This window comes from Coffea arabica, chromosome 2c, assembly GCF_036785885.1.
Source record: "Coffea arabica cultivar ET-39 chromosome 2c, Coffea Arabica ET-39 HiFi, whole genome shotgun sequence".
NCBI classification, from domain to species: Eukaryota; Viridiplantae; Streptophyta; class Magnoliopsida; order Gentianales; family Rubiaceae; genus Coffea; species Coffea arabica.
The window spans coordinates 73,109,690-73,122,788 of NC_092312.1; the positions used below are offsets into that span (position 1 = coordinate 73,109,690).

At 35.8% G+C, this 13,099-nt stretch overlaps 1 protein-coding gene across 3 annotated transcripts; it reads right to left on the bottom strand.

The window, feature by feature from the left end:
• Nucleotides 1–312: 312 nt before the first annotated feature.
• On the bottom strand, nt 313–5,811 carry LOC113727860 (probable receptor-like protein kinase At2g42960). 3 transcript variants are annotated; one of them, XM_072076389.1, is made up of 8 exons: nt 5,123–5,811; nt 3,938–4,599; nt 3,729–3,833; nt 3,255–3,377; nt 2,999–3,169; nt 2,727–2,856; nt 1,562–1,777; nt 313–881 (listed from the first exon to the last, which is right to left on the bottom strand). In XM_072076389.1, exons 2-8 carry the CDS (start codon nt 4,597–4,599, stop codon nt 756–758), a joined length of 1,533 nt encoding a protein of 510 aa, XP_071932490.1. In that variant the 5' UTR covers nt 5,123–5,811; the 3' UTR covers nt 313–755. The 3 variants fall into 3 exon arrangements, with proteins under 3 accessions (XP_071932490.1, XP_071932489.1, XP_071932491.1); XM_072076388.1 differs by having other exon boundaries at nt 3,938–4,604; nt 5,123–5,810; XM_072076390.1 differs by having other exon boundaries at nt 1,562–1,774; nt 3,938–4,604; nt 5,123–5,805.
• Nucleotides 5,812–13,099: the final 7,288 nt, after the last annotated feature.

Below are 13,099 nucleotides of genomic sequence, written 5' to 3' on the forward strand. Positions count from 1 at the left end.
TTCTTTCCCAGTGAATTTCTTGTGAAGAAGTCGACCCAGAGCTGAGGAACAAGGGATTAGAGCCAATAGGCCTGCATAGAGGTCTTTTGGGATATCAGATATGCACCTTAATATTGAGATGTCACTCCACTTTCCTGACCTGTTTTTTCACATGCATATTAGCATCAGCTTACCATGTGGTTTTCTTATTGATGCTAGTGACAATATCAATCGTGACCTTGATACGGAGCTGGAGCTGCTAACTATGATGAAGCTGCTAACTATGATGAATGCGCTAACTGGTAGTTTCCTTCTTGTTGACACTTCAATCACTGTCTAAGAAGATATAAGCATTTTCATTGAATCAAAACAATGGTTAAACAAGCTGAAATAAAGTCCTGTATCTGTACATAGCCGCTACGATTGTTGAGATTTAAACACACCACCACTTTCATACATAAGGCCAATTCTCTCTTAATCTACTTGCCTTCTTGCAGGAAATCATAATGCTTTATAAAACAAAAACAGAATGAATCTGGGAACCCAATCCAAAGGGGAAAAGTAAAAATAGACAATCAAAACTGAAAATGAAATAAAGAAAAAAAAAACCAAGAAAGGCACTTTTCCCCGCCATGTCTCTACACCCTAAAACGCCAATACTTGTAACCAAAGAGTAGGATCATAACATCAGATCATGAATTATCAGGTTGCCAATTCTGTAAGAAACATATTTTTGTGCATTGTGCTCTGGATTTTCAGTTGGAGTCCCGTCTCCTTTATGTTCTGTGGTTCCTTTTGCTCTCTGACCTTGGTTCTGGATTGTCACTTTTATCAGTGTCATAATTCTCCCTCTGAGACTCAATCTCAGTACTACCTGCTTGAGTTCTTCGGTGCCTTCGATCCTGGGAGATTGAATTGAAAAAGAATGAATACTGTCAGGGCTCGGATGGAGAAACCATATAAATGTAGGAGGAAAGCACATTATTAGCAGAATGAACAACATCCACTGCAATACATAATTTTGCAACAAAAACACAAGGAACTACATGAATGAGCCAATGCTGCAGAGTGATTAAGAATGTGAGTGAAGGGTCTCCTTATTGTGAGGTTGGCACAGGGTAAAGCACAGTGTAAGAAAACCATTAGTCCAAAATGATCTTGAATACGTGAGAAAAGGTCATAGGTTATTAGGAAGAAATGTAAGTAAAAAGAGGCCACAGGCACAAGTTTGCCCAAAAATGTGGAGAAGATTAAATGAGTGACTAGGTGAACAAGTCCTTAAACTGTAAATGAATGGAAGAAGTAAACCGAGTATGAGTAGCGTATGGTTCTAGTCTGGATATCTTCTTAATAAAGTGCATATACACTTCGGTTCCGACCAGTACAAAGTTACTCGAGCAAGGAGGGAAGGGTGGAGGGATGGAAACAACATGAACCTAGTTAATACGTTCGTTCTTTCAGTAATAAACTAGAAGGCTAGAAGTAAAGTTGATCATAGAAACTCTGGTTTGAAGAAGTCATAGTGTTTAAACCAAAAACCAAAAGACTTTTAAACTCTTAAGACAGAAAAATCTAAACCAACCTCTCTTGGAATTGGATATTCCTCTGACTCGAGCATACGAACAACTTGACTCATCCTTGGCCTCTTGTCAGAGTCTGGATCAACACATCTCAAAGCAGTCAAAAGGGATCGCTTAAGTGCTCTTGTAGATGGCCTGGATTCAATATTAGGATCCACCACTTCCTCAGAGCGCCTGCTTCCAACCATCATTTTCAACCACTCAACAAGATTCACCTGCTACCACAACAGAACTTTAAATTAAATGAGATGGAAACTTCCAACTATGTTCTGAAACCTTGCTGTATAGCTGAATTATATAAAGCAACTAATGTCAGAAGAAAGCATGAAAGTGAACCATCCAGAAAAGGGAATATAATTACATCCCAATAAAAGACTTTGCACAAAAAGAACTTTCTTGAGGCAACTCAGAGGCATCATGGGTAAGACAAACGAGTAATAGCAAAAAGTAAAGCTATGTACTAAATACATAGCCTTAACCAGAACACGCCATTCTGCATTTCCTTTCCTGGCTTGTCTTTTTCTAGTCACCAAAGACAGTTTTTTGGGATGCAAGATAGTGTTAATAAACCAAAAAGATTATACAATAGTGATTTTACATAAGTTGCCCTTGTAGTGCGGTACATACTACAGTCTAAAAATGGGGAGCTTGCTATGTAGGATATCAGATAGAACAATCAAATGCATGCAAGATTAGTCTTGAGAAGATTTAACATAGATAAACAGGCTTGATTAAGTAACTGTTTGGAAAATATAGTTCATGCTGAAAAGCAAGCAGAAATGTTTATTGTACAATACCAGAGGAACATCATATCATGAGTATGCCAACATAGCCTCATATTTTGTTTCAAAAATTTACATGATGAAGCTTAAGTGTTGCAACGTTTGCAGGAAATTTGCTTAAATGGATAACCTTGGTTCTATCTGTTGCTCTTTCTAGACTATCAAACAGAAGAAAAGAGAGAAAACTCTAGTGTATAATGAATGGTATTGAGAGTTCAAACAATAATCAGGATTTCAGAGGGTCCATCTTGCAAAAACTCTCTCTCGCACAATTGCAGTAAGTTCAAACTTGAGAAATCACATAACCCATGTCTGAATAGCCTTTAAAAATCGGAAAATGCATTGCAATTTCTAATCCAACAGGATGGGAGGTAGTAATGTGTACCTCTTGTGGCGGCCTACCATAGTCTACTGGATCTCTTCCTGTAATTGCTTCCAAAAGTACAACACCAAAGCTATAAACATCACTCTTTTCATTCAAAAGACCAGTATTTGCATATTCAGGAGCCACATATCTGTGCAGAGATAAGTAAATGACGGTAAGATGTCCCTCCACAATCATAGACAGTAAGACAACATATTCATTAGCATCCCCGAAAAGTCGAACATCATAAAAACCTGTCTTGCATTTGGATAGAAAAGTAAAAGATTGCTCACCCAAAGGTGCCCATAACCCGTGTTGTGATGTGGCTTTTCCCTGCGCCGAGCAGCTTAGCTAGACCAAAATCAGAGACCTTGGCATTGAAGTCATCATCTATCAGTATATTGCTCGACTTTATATCTCTGTGAACAACTTTTGGCTCAATTGCTTCATGCAAGTAAGCAAGACTGCACCAAATGTATCTAGTTTTAATTAAACAGATTTTGTTTAAACTGATTTTGTTGGACAAATGATACCAGTGATTCAACTTACGCCTTAGCTGTGCCAAGTAGAACCTTCATCCTGGCCTCCCAAGTAAGATAGCCATGATGGCGCATAGCTCCATGAAGCCATTGCTCTAGATTACCATTGCCGACATATTCATAGACTAACATCCTGAAATATTGACAGTGAATGAGATTAGTGCTGACAGTGCACATTATTAAAACTATAATACTAATCCTGACATTTTTAGTGGTGCACTTATGTCACCTAACAGATATTTAAACAGAAGAACTCCTAACTCAAAACTAGCTTGAATGGTAGCTCTTGTGATTGCTAGATGATCAAGTCAATTACAATGAGATTTCAGCTTTTGAATCTCTGCTAGCAGGTAGACTATTCACATGTATCAAATGCATGATGTCCGAGTCATGATTATCATTGCATGAAGACTCGAGTATTTGGATCTTAAGCTTATTTATTTAAGAAAAATAAAGAGTGATTAAAGAATGATGAAGCAGATACCTATGAATTCCTTCAATGCAATATCCTAGAAGCCGGACCAAATTTTTGTGACGCACATGCCCAATGGCTTCAACTTCCACTCTGAATTCTTTCTCAGCTTGACCTCTGGTGAAAAGAAGAAAAATCAAGAGACAATTGGACACTTAACAGAAAAAGAATTATGAGAAGGGGAAATGTTGCTATTTGAATCAACTTGTTAAGGCACTCACAAGTTGTTGAGGAGCTTCTTAACGGCCACTGGAGTACCATTAATTAGTTTTCCTCTGTAAACAACACCATATCCACCCTCACCAAGAACATTTTCTTTTGAAAATCGGTTTGTTGCAAGCTCAAGATCTCTAAGAGTAAACCAATGGCCCCAGCCCAAATGCGAAAATTCTGGAAGTCCAGTCAGAGGAGAAGGAGCTGTTATTGGATGCGAATTTTTGTATGCACCAAATGTTCCAGAGCTCCCTTCCTCTCCAGATTGTGATCCACAACCATCTCTTTCAACATGATGAAAAGAACCAGATTGACTGCCGTTATCTGCATTCTTCGTTTTCCCCGTTCCCAAATGGACCAAAACCTTGTCAGACTCTTTATCACTAGATTTGTCATGAATAGTAAGAAGAATCCCTTCACGAGGAGTAAATTCATTTGTTGATACTTGCTCCACTCGCACTTCTTTAATTTCTTTTGAAACTGCCGGTATTTGGCTGAAGGGAATCTGTTCATTAGCTCTTTTTGATTTCTTTCTTGAAGTAAGATAGCATGTCAGCACAAAGAGGATAACTACAATCAATGCCCCAACAATGATTCCAATCAGTTCCCAAACCTTCAGACCAAATATTGAAGTGCTTTTGGATAGCTGAGCATTTAAATCAGAAGCCATCTTCTCTAAAGCCAAAAACAAAAACCTATGAATTAGCACAAGGAACATAGAATTCGCAAATATTAATGGCTCGAGACAAATGACTCTAATGCTCATACTATTGAATATTATAAGACCAAAAACAAAAAAGTTACTTATTTCCACTAGCTCTTTGTTTGGTTGGCATGAGGCCAATATGAGTATGTAACAACTTAGCAGTCTTTTTAAAATCGCGTTGCTGGATAAACAAGACCAAAGCTTGTGGAAACAACACTCAGCAAAAGTTACTCCATGCAACAAGACAGATGCATCTTTTTCACTCTCAATTGATAGATCAAGAACACAAAAGTAAAGAAGACCAACTGCAGAAAGCACATTTTCTCCCTACCAAAAAGTTACTTCACGAACATATCCTAAATTTGCTGTTTCACTCTTCACATGAACAGGTAGAACAGATTAAGTAAATGGAAATAATTATAAATGAAAGAAAAGCAGAGCAATGTGATGAGTTCTCGAATTTCTTTACTCGTTCTCAGTTACATACCTTGCGTGAAATGGGATGTGTATACGACCCTTCACAGCATAGATCTCAGACACCCCATCAAAATCCAACCTTTTCTTGGAGAAGCAAACTAAACTGCAACTACAGATCTCTGACCAAAGAAGTCCAAAAGATCAATATCAATATCAGCACATTTCCCAGAATCCCAAATCAACACAGGCCTCAAAAGCATCAAATTCAGAGCCAACTGATGGAAATCCAACAGGTTTTTCCCAGCATTAACAAATGCAAGTTCAAATCTGAGCTCAGATTCAGTTTTCCAGCTCCACCAACTGCCCTGTTTTCCTTGAAAATGCCTTGACCAGATAACAACAACAAAAGGGCTGTACTTGCAAAGAGAGTACAGGTACATAGAATGGTGAAAAATGTTACTAATGACACAATGATAAATGCGATGGTTGTGATGGTGGTGGTGGTGGTGGAATCAGTTATAATACTTACTAGAAAATGAACAGGATAAATAAGGAGGGATGGAGTTATCAGTGGTAGGTAATAAGAATGTCTTAGAAGAAACAGTATAAGGGAAGCATGGAGAGGTGCAAGCTAGCTAACTAAACCTCCCAATCCCACGGCCTGGACTTAGGCTGGCACTTTTAATTTCTTGTGAAGATGACTGTTTATCAGGAAAAAAGAAAAAAAGAAATCAAGTTTTACAGAGAATTTGCTACACTTTTGGGGCAGTATAGTAACTAACAGTGCATACAAAAAAAGTACAGTCAGTTGAAAATCCAGAGATATAGAATATCTTTTTATGTTTGCAGGTCAAATGTCGGTTAAAATTAGTGCAGTGATTTTAGGAAGATTGTGAGGAGCAGTTTTAGACTCTGTTATGACTGACTTGGGAATGAAAGATGTGAAAATATGAATTGTGATGAGGGAAAACAGTAGAAAGATGACTACTTTTGCTGCAAAAGTAAATAATAATGACTCTATCACGACCAGAAGTTTTCATTATTCCACTCTAAAACTGATTAATGACTGTTACTATTTGGTAGCTTTTATTGCATTCTTATAACTTAATGCCCCTAAAATAGGCTGTAATTTTGCTTGCTTCCATGGAGAAAGAACCAAGAGCTTCTGAACAGCATGACCCTTGAGTTCAAGACTCATTTTAGTGAGTAGATTGTCAAATAGGTTTTATTATTTACTTCAGTATTTTCCCTCTAAAACAACAAAGAAAAACAAAAACAAAAAGAGAACTGGCTAGCTCGTATGGTGTAAACGAAACTTGTATCTTAGATCAGAAAGAAACAAAGGAAACTTGTGTAAGAACAAGCAAGACCGACACAAATGAAACATGAAATTGATTAGGTCCATTGCAGTTATGAAAAGAAACGGTGGCCAACTTCTCCATCTCACTGTTCAAGTCAATGAGTCATATTGGGCCCTCATCCAAGATTTCTTCGCTTCTTGGCTTTATCTTTGTCGAACGGTTTCATTTTCCATTCATACATGAGTAATTGTTTAGCCAAAAAGAGATGCTAAATCATGATATATGAATTCTCCAAAAAAAAAATTTAAAGAAAAAGAAGAAGAAGTTCTCTGAGTTCTGGTTTCCTTCCTCCTCCTTAAATCCTGCTCTTCCTTTGATCAAAAAAAAAAGGAAAGGATGTTATTTTAAGGCAATTTCATTCTTGCTGCATTGCATATGCATCATTCTCCAAGCCTACTAAGAAAAGGGAAATGAGCATTCAAGAGCATGTATGCTTGAGAGAAACGTTATCTCCAAAATCATTGCATTTGTGTCGGGAATTACAAGTCACAAACAAGTTAAAAGAGTTGAAGATAATCTTAAAAACCATGGCTAGTCTTTAGAAAAAGAAACATTACAATAACAAGTAAATAACATTTAAAGCTAATGTAGAGGTGTGGGCTACAATTCTTAGGTTAATCTTTCTTTGCTTTATTACTTTAAAATTTTTTTATTTTCTAGATACTAGTAGTATATGCTTGTCACTGTTGATACCACCAGGAAGACATTTAAATTCTTGACGAGAGTGGGATGTCAAAGTTCAACCCTTGCCTTCCACCTTATCATTTAATTGTGACTGTCACTTTCAAATGACTTCCTCCGACAGGATATAGTTGCGACAAGAAAAAAAAAATAGATAGTAGTATATGCTTGGTTTTGCAAGCTGTGATCCATGCCTCCATGTCACATTAGCCTGCTACATTAGGCTAAACCTTCATACACCAAAATCATTAACGATTAAAGTGCATTGCCCATATGTTTGAAAAAGCATTTATCTTGAAAACAAAAGTAGCCCCCATCTCCTCCCCCAAACTTCAATATTGCCCCACAACTTCAATCATATCAGATCTAGCATCACAAGTTTATCTGAAGAAAAAACTTGTAATGCTATTGGATGGATAAGTTGAGAGCATTTATCTTGATTGTTTGCTAATGTTTCAGCTGAAGTTAATAAAAACATTCGTGTTCTATATTTAGTGAAAAATAAAACAAATCTTTCATTCTATTTCCACTAACCCCAAAAAAAACAGATAGGAAAAACAGAAAATACCCCAAACAAACAAAACAATATATTGTTTTTTCTTTGAGTGACACTACTAGATTCTGAAGACAGTTTGCATTTAGCCTAGACTTCGGCATTAGAAAACTGGTGTATTTGTCTTTACAAGAAACCACTACGTGCACAGATGTCAAAACTCTAAACCATTTTTGTGCATACGTTCATTAGGCATGAAAATGGTAAGTATATATTTTTGTTAATACTAGGTACACTATTTAATATTTCCTCACAGGAATCTCACATCACATGTAACTGGAAGATTACATATTCTTTTCCATTCTAGGGGAGACCTAACCCTCATTGGAGATGTTGATTGTATCCAGCTTCTTGAGGTGCAAACGATATAAGGCTAAGGCTAAGGCTATTCTCCTTCGCAGGTGGAAGATGAGTTGAAACATGAAAGACATTTTGCCAAAAAGAACCCTAAAAAGAAACAAAAAGAAAAAGAAAAACCTTTGATTACTTACCGAACTCTGATGATATTACAAGGAAAATTAATTTGGTTTTTTTTTTTTTGGGTTTCAAAATAACTAAAATTTCAAGCACTCTACTGCTTTGAGCAAAGTATTTTTCAAGGCTTTTAGTCACTTTTTGTTTGTGCATATATATATATATATATATATATATATATATGTGTGTGTGTGTGTGTGTGTGTGTGTGACCCATTCATGTATGTAAGGAGGATATTGGCCTCAATGGAATAAAAAAAACTAGAATCCAAACAATTGATATATTTGACAAAAGAGAACATAAACAGAATCCTTTCATGTTTGTCTCCTAAGATTAGAGTGGACCCTTGTCCTAAACTTATAATTTAGGAACTAAAAGGGCCCTTTAAATGTAAATTGGCTAGACTATGGCCATGTGTGTAGATGACATATTTTAAGGTTTCTTCCATGGGATCACAGACCAAATAAAATACAAAAAAAATTACCGACCATAATTGATTCAGAACTTGTCATCAAAAGTTTTGGTTTTGAAGTAACTTGATCCATAATGCAAACATATCCCAAAAAAAAAAAAAAAAAAAAAAAAACATGTAACAGATTCATCATTTTGACATGATTGCCAAGCCAAATACTGACCATCCACTATAAGCTAATTAAGGTTGATGATACATAGGTCCTTTAGGACAGATAATCACGTATGAGCTTTGCATATATGCAGCAGGTTCCTGTAAATTTCATGACAAATTCTTTGGTACATTTAATGGCTTGGTTTGATTGCTGGATCAAGTATTTGTGAAAGTGATGGGCACGTCATATGCGTTGTTTGATGGAGATATGACTTGAAGTTTGGCTTTGCTTCGGTTGGAGGTCAACCCAATGGCCAAAAAGCTGCGGAGAAATCAATTCAATTCCCAGCTTCACAAGAGGATTCAAAACCTGTCAGTACCAGTAGTGATTCTATGATTTGTGCACCAATGACTCATCTGTAAACCTGATTAAGGACCCAATTAAGGTGAGCATCACAACTTGAGAAATTATGAATAATCAATCGGGTTGGTTAATTATTACCTTTTTAGACTCCAATTTGTCTTTGATAATAAAAATAGAATAATTTTGTTAATCATGGAACCAAATCTGCAACAAGTGAAGAACTAATAAAAGATGAAGAAGGGTTTTTCCATATACAAAGAATTGATAGCATACTTAGGAAAGTTGTGAGTAGGAACATTAAAAAGTTCTAGGAATCCATAAATCTTCTCAACACATGAAATCTTGACGCAGGACAAAGGCATCATCAATCAACAAACCACATGATGAATCATCAGACTCCAATTAAATCGTTAATTATGTATACACTTTCACATTGTTGTAGTATGATATAATCATTATAAGTGTGTAGTGAATCATGCATCTGCAATATTCCAAGCTACTCACTGATGTAAAATGAAATGAAGAGTACAAAATAAAAGTAATGTTGGGGCCGCACAACATAGAAATTTTGGATTCTAATTCCCGTACACGCACCTTCTCCGCTTCTTAAATTCCATCTCATCCCTGCTAAAAAATTTTCTTTTTTAAAAGGAGTACAAAATGAAATTAGGGATTCCTACAGGAATTTGTATCTGATGCTATCAAATTATGCTAAAACCCTCATGCAAATGTGCTGGCATTCGAAAGGGGCAATGAGTTGACTTGATGTAGCAATTATTCTCATTCATCTCTGTAACAGGATGTGACTAATTCCAATGAATTGGCTCGACAATCTTTTCTCATGGATGAATGCACTAATCACGGGGGATTTCTTGCCTCTATTTTTCAGGGCCTACAATATACTAGCTAGCTAATCACGTCCTTAAATTTGAGCAGGCTTACAATCACGTCAAAGGATCCAACAAGATATGCTGATGCTCTCTTGCATATCTGCTGTTTTCACACGCCCCATAACAGGACCTTCAAACTTGACTGTAAAGCTTTAGCCTCAGTACCATGAATCATCCGTGAAAGTCTCTAGGCGATATAAAAAAAAAATTGGGATTTTCTCGAAGGACTTAAGAAATGGGAAAAAAATTTAAGAACACACACTTTACATCGGCCTACATAATTTGAGAGAATTGAAAAGTTCAAGAACACATTTTTATACGATGAGAAAAATCATGAGTATGTTTTTTATGCACCGATAATGTAGTAATTTTTTTAGAATTTTTTTGATGGGTCGTTAACACACCAAATATTCATCTAATCTACCAAATATATACACATACTTACAATTATTACCCTCCCTTGTATTTATATACTTTCCTTATTTAATCTTACCTATACTACCTTGTAATTATTTACTTTTTTAATTAATCTTACTTTTCAAAAAATATAACACTTGAAAACAACAAAAAATTTATACACGTGTAGGAAAACTTGCACTTTCTTTATATACATACATAATTGAAAAAAAAAAATCTCATCCTTTCCAAACTTACATATAATGCATTGTACATGTATAGGATCACTTTTTGAAAAACTCTTACACATAGAATTTAGTTTTAGTTACCCGATAGCTTCGATGTTTTTACAATGGGATAATTTCACAAACCTCCCCTGAGATTTCTAACACTTACACTAACAGTTCCTGAGGTTTTAAAAATTTTACTAACCACTTTTGCCTATGAGATTTTGGTAACAATTCAATCCAAATAGGATTCAAATATTATTTTCATGAGTGAGATGAGATTTTTATTTCATGAATGCCCTCTTGGTCCCTGTATTAGTAAAAGATTGCAAGTTATTAAAAGGTTGAAATGATTAGTAAAGTTGAGAGGGTATAAATACAATTCAGGAACCTTCAAGCACCACATGGAAACATAAGCAATGTTTTAACAACCATAGCAACACCTACCTGCAAGTTCCAACCGCCAGATTTTTTATGTGTATATAAACATCACAATTGCATCTACACCCTCAAGATTATAATTGTAAGCAGCAAGAGTTTGGGTGCATATAAAGTTATTGTTTTGTGCTGCATTTAGAGTTCAAAGTGAAAACATTTAGCAGAAATTATGGCTCTTTAAGCCATAGGGGAGAATTATGGAATTCACTCACGTCTTTCAATAACAAAATACAACTTTTATTTGACATAAGATCAGAACAACACACCAGCATTTACTTCAACTCTTAATATTTTTCTATTATCCGTTCGTCACCATATAAATTTACACATAATAGAATGCATGAAGTATGGGAATTTAGCTTTATTATCAACTCAAAAATCTACTGATCAAGCAAGGCAGTTCAAAATGTATTGTAGATAACATACTAGTTTTCTTGAAACTGATTCACAAGGATAGAAGTGGTCATCATTGTTTGTGAAACCTCAAGGGAGGCTTGTGAAATTATCCCTTTTACAATCTGGTAGGTTTTTCTACTTTTATTATTTTCAATTTGCTTCCGCTGTGATAGAAGTGGTCATCATATAATAGTCATGTATGATGTACAGATGCTCACTTGTGACACATAGTTAAAATTGTTGACAATTTGAGATTCTTATTCTAGTATAACATTCTTCTTGGTTGAAGAAAATCCCTCAAGTCTCGGCATATCATTTTTCACAAAAACTTGTCCTCACGTAGTGCTAAAAGATGAAAAAGAATGGTCATCTATCAAATTGGAGAAAATTCAAACAAACAGACAAAAGCTTTGCAGGTTCGAGAGGACAATCTTTAAGCAATATTGTACTACCATGTGGGGTTTTAATAGTTGGAAAATAGCTGTCACTCAAGACATGAAGTCCCTATCAAAAGATCTAAAACAGAAGACTCAATTTTATGAGTGAATCCGGCCAGTTTATTTCACCAATTCATGAACATCTTGTATACTAATATTTTGATTGAACCGTAGAAAACTGTTTAAGCATTACAGTACTTAAAATTTCAGGCTGCAAGAGAAGTTTCTGTTGGGCAGTCTTCTCCATCAACAACCATACACGTCAACAATCCACATCCAAATTGGACTTTCTTTTTGGGAGGGTGGGGGGTGGAAGGAATGAAGCAATGATATTGCAAATCATCAAAAGGGGTTATCAGAAATTCATGCTGTTTCCTATTGGCAAGATGGTGCATTTTGAATGGCCCGGCACAATGATTAATACTCTACTTGATATAATCTTCTTAATTATGAAATCAATATGGGTAACAACACTTTACAGATATTGATTGAAGCAGGCATAGAATACTTTCTGATTAGAAGTATTTAGTGTTTCGTTTAATTATTTTTTGTTCCAAGATTGTTATCTTATCATATGAGCAGTGGGCCAATCTTAAGGGAGCTGAAGTCTGTGCTCCATTGCTTTAATCATTTGTTCTAATGAATGTAATCATTTCATTACTATTCCAAATATCTTCGTAGAGGACAAGGGGCACGATGGTTGCAGGTGCAACCGTCCCCAGCAGTTCTGACCATTTTCAACAGCGCGTAACTTTGGTTACACACAGTGTAACTTTGTTTGCACAACGTGTAATTTTAGTACAAAATGTTGGGGGCCCCACACATGGCGTGAAAATCGAGTTACAATGTGTAATTTGGACCGCACAATTTTTTAGCCAAATCAAGGCCGTCAACTGCCAGAAATGGTTGTCTCTGACAACCGTTCCTGCCCTATTTCCCTTCGTAGATGACCCACGCACCATAATTAGTACATACTCTAAAGTAATTATGACTATTAGGGATGAAACATACTAAGCATAAATTATTACACACAAACTAAGTACAAATGGCACTTCTTTTGTGTTGTAAGATTTGAAGATTCAGTATGTACAATATAGTGTTTAATATAAAGTTGTGGTATTTTAGACACGATTCTTGAAGTCATAAACCTTAATCTTGCTTGTGTTGCTAACCAGTACCATCAATGGATGTAGATGCGGCAGATTAAAATTAGATTGTAGATTTTTTTCACTTTTAATTGAGAGGTAACGGATTAGTAATAAAGT